We start from the raw sequence: 7,500 nt of genomic DNA, 5'->3' as shown, positions 1-7,500 counted from the left end.
CACCCTCTCTTTCATATACTTCTCATTCGCCCATTCTTCTCACTCCGTCTCTCCCTCTCTCTCACATCCTTCATCCTGTCTCTCCTTCACTCTATCTCTCTTTCTCTTGCTATCCTCTCCCTCCCTCTGGTTTCTCTTTCTCTTCCCCCTCCTCCTTCACTCTGCTCTCTCTTCACTCTTCCCCTCTTCTCCTTCACTTTGTCTCTCCTTCTATTCCCCTCCTCTCCCCCTCCCCTACCTTCCTCTATCTCTTTAACACACCACACCCTCTTGCTTCCCTCCTATCACCCTCTTGATTTCTTTCATAGCACCTCTCTCTTTCCCTATTTCCCCCCCTCTGTGTTTCTCCGTCTCTACCTCTCTCTATCCCTCATTACCTCTGTAGACTCTACTCCCCCTCTGGACTTCAAAACGAAGATGGCACCAAGGTGGGAAAAGAAAGAGTTAGATCTTCTGCTAAGAGCATGGACAATTGCTAGTGGCGATCCGCCGAACAACATCATCACTGCCGCGCTAAATAACAATGGATTTCATAGAAGCATTGACCAAATAGAACGAAAAACAGGCGAATTTATCCGCTCTTACATGCTTATAAGACCACACATCAAAACACTGGATCAAATAATTGAAAATTATTGTGGCAAGGCTGATGAGGATGCAGAGGACGAAAAAGAGAAGGAAGCCGGAAGTCTCTGTGATCCAGGGGTTCCTCAGGAAAATGGATCACCTACCCCGGTGAACGACCAGTTAGTGAAGGATAGGGGAGCCAAGGGAGCAGAAACCAGAAGCCCCCTGTACCAATGGTCCTACAAAGAAATGAAACATTAGAAAAACAGAAGAAAAAAGGATGGACCGAAATCAAAAATAAGGAGGGAAAAGGAGGAAAAGGCAAAACAACCAAAGCTGAAACCCCAACCCACCACACAAACTGCAGAGAACCCCATGGAGGATCCAATGCTACCCATTATACTTCAGGAAAGAAGAAATCAGGAAGGCACCGAAGAACCTGTAAATTCTACCTGCGGGGCAAGTGTTGGCATGGTGAGGACGGCAAAAACTACCCGACACCCCAATGCAGTTTTTCAAAGCAAGACATTTAGAAAATGAATTTAGTCCTATATCACCTGTGATTTCGCACTCACCGCATAAAAATTTGCGTCCATGCTCATCGGTAGAAACTGATTCTGAAACACATCTAAATAAAACGACCAACACCGTCGAAGTCGAACAGCCAACTGCCTCTCCGCAACGAAGCACATGGAGAAGTTTATAAATCATATATCCGGTAAATGGCGGGCTTTTTCGAACTGCATTTCGGATACCAAAAATTTTTTTGGAATAAATTTAGCAATTAAGGATAACTTCTTAATAAGGAATCTTAACAAGAAATTATCAGGTAGATAGCGTGATAGTTGGCTGTTCGACTTCGACGGTGTTGGTCGTTTATTTATGAAATTTAGTGAAATTTTTGGTAGAAATGACTTATGTCCCTCTTAGTGTGAGGCATTTATGTGTAATAATGCCCACTATATAATATAAATTAATATGTTCAAAAGAAAAAATTATTTTCGAATTTTTTTCTTATGAGGTTTTTTCATATATTATATATATATACATATATATATATATATACATATATATACATATATATATATACATATATAATATATACATATATATATCTTTATATATATATATATATATATATATATATTAGATATATATATAATATATAATATATATATATATATAATATATATATATAATATTCATTTTAAGACATCTGTATCCACCCCATGCAGGTCTCTCAGGTTCTTCGGGAGGATATTGAAGAGGTGTGGGCCTCGGAAGCCCGGGCTATCACAGAATCTTGTCCTACATCTTGATGGCAGTTTGGAGTCCTAGGCACCACGCAGTGGCGTCCATTTTCTGGCATTTGCGTAACTCCTCGATGCCAAAGTTCAGGACACTTCCCCTCCAGGATCTTCCAGATGTATATTATGGATATCTTTCCCGCCTACGCTCCAGGGAATATAATTTAATCTCTTGAGTCTTTCCAGTAGCTTACATTCTGCATAGAGGCTATCTTCTTCGTGTAGCTTCGTTGGATCGCCTCAAGTTCTGTGATCAACTTGACACTGGATGGTGCCATAGCTGAGAGCATAATCAAAGTGGCTTAGGACAAGTGTCTTCCAGAGGACCATCATGGTTTCTTGTTTCTCTTTTTCTAAAGGTTCTAATATCCATCCAGCCAGCCGTCTACATTTCATTGTCAGTTTAGCAACATGTACATGAAAGTCGCGTCATCACTCATGTGAATACCCAGTCACGCACTGATTGTGCCTCTGGGATTGCAATCCCTCCGGTCCAGTGTATTCATTGGGTATTGCATTCAGTTTTGCATGCTGATAGTATAAAGCTTGAAACTTTCCAGCATTGAACTGCATGCTATTCTTTCAGCCCACTTGTATATTTCGTCCAGCTCACATTGCAGGTGTTTTAGTGTCCTCAGGGTTCTGTATTGCTGTGAAACTTTTGTATCATCTGCATAACTTGTGATCGTGCTCTCTGCGTGGCTTAGGGCATGTCTGAGAGGGCCATTATGAACAGTAGTGGTCCCAGAACAGTACCCTGCGAACATACCGCTCACTATTTGTGTGTTAAGATATATTAATATCAATATATATATATATATACTAAATATATATAGATACATATATATAATATATTATTATATATATATATATATATATACATATATATATATATACATATATATACCTATTTATATATACATATATATACAATATATATATATATACACATATATAAACATCTATATATATACATATATATACATCTATATATACACATATACATATATATACATATATATATATATATATATATATATACATATATATACATACTATATATATATATTATATATATATATACATATATATAAATACATATTACATATATACATATATATATATACATTATATATATACATATATATATTATAACATATATATTATACTAATATATGCATATATATTACATATATATATATACATAATATACTACATATTATATACATATATATATATATATATATATATATATATAATATTATATATATATATATACATTATATATATATATATGTGTATATATTATATATACATATATATATATACATATATATATATATACATATATATAATATACATATATATATACATATTATATATATACATATATATATACATATATATATATATATACATATAATATATATACAATATATATTATACAAAGTAATACTAAGCATAAGGGTTTAGCAACGAGTTGCCTTACCACATACCGAATTGAAAATAGCATCAACGGTTTTACATATTTCGTCTACTAAAAGGGAGATCCATTAAAACAGCATTTGGAAAGGCCAAACAGGTAAGAGAGAATTGAATTGACTGCATCTATCATACATTTTTTTAGTTTCCACGGACGTACGTTTTCGAAATGAAGTTTAAGGAAAGCATCCGAATTAAATATTATATTAAATAATAAATAATTCTATCTTACCGAACTTTCTTTTCTCTTCAAGCGTAGAATACTATAATCATAATGATTATATATTGAAATTTTGAGATACCAGAAGGCACCTGAACTCCCTCAGTATCAGAGCGAGCTAAATAAACCCGCAACTGGTTCACCGAATTCACGCGGGTGGGAAGGGGCTGTTGACACAATCGTTTCATTCACAAATGTGAAGTTTATTCCAGAGCAGTCTTTTCTTTTCTTTTTTTTTTTTCTCGGATAGCATTGTAATAATACATTGGTTTAGCAAAGCTGCGAGCTGGCAGAAACGTTAGCACGCCGGGCTAAATGCTTAGCGGTATTTCGTCTGCCGTTACATTCTGAGTTCAAATTCCGCCGAGGTCGGCTTTGCCTTTCATCCTTTCGAGGTCGATAAATTAAGTACCGGTTACGCACTGAGGTCGATGCAATCGACTTAATCCCTTTTTGTCTGTCCTTGTTAGTCCCCTCCACGTTTAGCCCCGTGTGGGCAATAAAGAAATAAGAAACGTTAGCACGCCGGGCGAAACGCTTATCGGTATTTCGTCTGCCGCTACGTTCTGAGTTCAAATTCCCCCGAGGTCGACTTTGCCTTTCATCCTTTCAATCCTTTCGGGATATAAATAAATCAGTTACGCACTGGGATCGATATAATCGACTTCATCCTCCGTCTGTCTGTCTTGTTTGTCTCCTCTGTGTTTAACCCCTTGTGGTAGTAAAGAAATAGGTATTTCGCCTGTCTTTACGGTCTGAGTTCAAATTCCGCCGAGGTCGACTTTGCCTTTCATCCTTTCGGGGTCGATTAGATAAGTAGCATTTACGCACTGGGGTCGATATAATCGATTTAATCCGTTTGTCTGCCCTTGTTTGTCCCCTCTGTGTATAGCCCCTTGTGGGTAGTAAAGAAAATAGGTATTTCGTCTGTCCGTACGTTTCTGAGTTTCAAATTCCGCCGAGGTCGACTTTGCCTTTCATTCGTTCGGGGTCAGTAATTAAGTTGCCAGTTGCGTACTAGGGTCGATGTAATCGACTGCCCCCATCCCCAAAAGTTTTGGGCCTTGTGCCTAGAGTAGAAAATAATATTTGGTTTTAGCGACAACGTTGTGTCGCATAGAGATGTAGTACCTTGATAGCATTTTTGGGTTTGCTGAATCATATGTGTGATGTCTTCATCAGAAATGTATCTTTGTTTATTAGACATTTGGTAGCAATCTCCTGTTTTAAATTGCAAATGCACAACCTTCGAAATATAATGTGACGCTGCAGTTGTAAATCCATGTAGCGGTTGTAAATCATGTCGATATTATGATCGCTTTCAAGTCTTTGGCAAACATATGTAAGGACCATGCGATGAGAGGTGACAAGAATAGCTCTTTAGTACATCACATAGGCCTTACATAAATATAAACATAGAATGGTACATATAAATGCCAGAGGGAAAAAGGAGATACATCCGTGTAGAATGTGTCTGTGTGTGTCATGTATACAGAATATTAGACAGGGCCGTCATGAGAACAAATGTATGTGTGCGTGTAAGCATAGATGTATGCGCGTGCAAAGAACATATCTATTCTTATTGCCCCAGGGGACCAAACATAGAGGGGACAAAAAAGGACCGACAAAGGTATTAAGTTGATTACATCGACCCCAGTGTGTAACTGGTACTTACTTAGTCGACCCCAAAGGACGAAGGCAAAGTCGACCTCGGTGGAATTTGACTCAGAATAATGGCAGACAAAATACTGCTAAGCATTAGCCACACAAAGAGAATACCAGTTCGTAGTCAATTGTACACGGTAGTTGAAATACTGTACCCAGAGTCGCAGACATGATGCTGAGTCGGTTGCAGGTACATGTCATACGTGAAGTCGTGGCTGTGATGTTGCTGCCCGAATCACTTGATACAGAGTTATTGCAGGTTGTATATTCACTGTTGATCCATGGTGAAGTAATTCACAAATAGTGAAGTGTTGGAACCTGCGCGAGTTGCTTGCTGGGCTTGGTACGTAGAGAGATTATGCTGACGATGTTAAGGACATGATGGAGGTTGCCTTAATGCTGTTTGGAACGAAGTTGGTAAGTCTCAACGTAACTGTTGTGGAATGGTGTTGTCTGGAGTTGTCACTGAATTGGTTTGTTGCCTTGTGTGGTCAGTGCTAGGCCTGAAAAGGTCTGGAAGCAAAATACTTCAAAGGAGTTTAAAGATGAGTTTTTATAAGGACCTGTAGGCTCAAAAGAAGAACAGGCTGTCTCATGTGACCGTATTTATAACGCGGCAGTTGGTGCAATCGAGTAAGAGACATATTGCGCCAATACCAACCAATCAGAGTAGTGGACACAACGGGATCCAAATATCGACCAAAGGCTAGCTGTTCCCCCTGCTACGTTTGGAATGCATGTATATATAATAAAGGGAAGAGGAATTAAAACCGAGTCTATGCTACACATATATATGTACGTAATACAAACAGTAGATGTCCAAGTTAAATCATCTGCTGGCCATAACTATGTGTTGTAAAAGATATCTCTTCTCAGATCTTTTGTTTGGCTGTCATGTCTGCCAGCATCAATTTCTATTCGAATTGATTTCATATTCAGTGTAATGATACACTTTTGTACTATTTATAAGTGAATGTAATTTTCATTATAAATCAATAAATAAAGAGTTATTAGTAATTAAGGTTTGAAAGTTTTGGTAATTATAGCCACTTCGTAAGCCACAGACACATTTCATGTCTGGTTTCAATAGTAAAAGCGGAACATGAGAACTCTTTGCCTGTTGCCGTAGTAACAGTCTTTCAAAAGTCTGAAAAGAAGCACGTGTGTTAAATGTGTTGCTTATTGCATGCTTAAATGTTTGTTTTTATGCATATTTTGTTCACTCTTAATTTCATATATAACATATAAACATGTACATCTTTTGGAACATTATCATTTTATAAGATTTTGCTGGCAAATTTTTCAAATTGATATAAATATTTATTTACACGAAAGAAAATTACCAGAGAACTTTCATCTAATTCTTCTTCCAAATCTCTCTATTAAAAATTGTAATGTGTTTTATCACATGTAACATTTTTATCACATTGCATTAAACGCTGGTGGTTGTGGGGGTGTGCTAAAAATAACAAGCCAAATAAGATTTATTTACTTGAAAGAAAATTACTGGAGACATAACACATGTTTAAAATATTGACAAATATTTTCAGGATGTTGATGACAAATGTGTAGTCACGCACAAAATGACAGCTTCCAATCCTGTTTCATGACTGGGTGAAAAATTATCAAACTTTAAACCTCTATAACATTTTAAGACCATTTTTTCTGGAAAAAATTAAATAACTCCAACATTTCAGTTTGGGCAAGTGTGTTATTGTGCCAAATTTTTTAATTTTCAGTAAACTTTGATTTTTGGAAATGCTGGCAGTCAAACCGAAATATCCCTCTTCTCATTCCAGCTCTTAGTCCCTGCGGTGAAAACCAACTGTAGCACATGCAAATCTGACACAAACGGAACCGGGCACTCTGAAAGTAAATTGCCTGGAAGGTTACAAGGAACACATGAAACAGAGATTCTCACCTCCCAGAATAAAACATGGACACAATCTGAAAAACTGCACAGGTAATTCAAATCAATTCAAACTTATCGATTTTATTCATACCATTAAACATTACATTGTGAATGTGTCAATATGGTCACCAAGAAGATGTGTCAAAATACAGGGTGTGTCAGTCAGTACTTTGAAGCCATTTTTTATGAATTCAGAAAAAGAGGAATAACTCATCAAAAAGAAAAGAAAAGCGTGTATTTGAAAATGGTACCATTAACCTTGAAATCCTTTTATCTCACCTATTCAATAAATCCACTGTTAGCATTAATAGAACTTTAATACGGGTCAGAAGCATTGACATGCCTGA

General features: G+C 36.7%; 1 protein-coding gene and 1 long non-coding RNA gene across 2 annotated transcripts in view; one reads left to right on the top strand and one right to left on the bottom strand.

Annotated features, from left to right (window-relative positions):
- LOC118762495 overlaps positions 1-509 on the bottom strand; it is a 15,470-nt gene extending 14,961 nt beyond the window's left edge. Inside the window, exons 1-2 of the long non-coding RNA XR_004998252.1 lie at positions 388-509; positions 312-323 (exon numbers count right to left, since the gene is read on the bottom strand). This is a non-coding gene — a long non-coding RNA (uncharacterized LOC118762495). The remainder of the gene's footprint in view (positions 1-311; positions 324-387) is intronic.
- The window catches only part of LOC115209621, a 44,182-nt gene that overhangs the window by 9,937 nt on the left and 26,745 nt on the right, over positions 1-7,500 (top strand). The window contains exon 2 of the mRNA XM_036501109.1: positions 7,041-7,204. Coding sequence (XP_036357002.1) covers positions 7,144-7,204 — 61 coding nt within the window. The 5' untranslated portion in view covers positions 7,041-7,143. The remainder of the gene's footprint in view (positions 1-7,040; positions 7,205-7,500) is intronic.

The sequence above is a fragment of the Octopus sinensis genome, linkage group LG3 (assembly GCF_006345805.1).
Source record: "Octopus sinensis linkage group LG3, ASM634580v1, whole genome shotgun sequence".
NCBI classification, from domain to species: domain Eukaryota; kingdom Metazoa; phylum Mollusca; class Cephalopoda; order Octopoda; family Octopodidae; genus Octopus; species Octopus sinensis.
The sequence above is the reverse complement of the archived record's forward strand: the minus strand, read 5'-3'. Positions and strand labels throughout refer to the sequence as shown.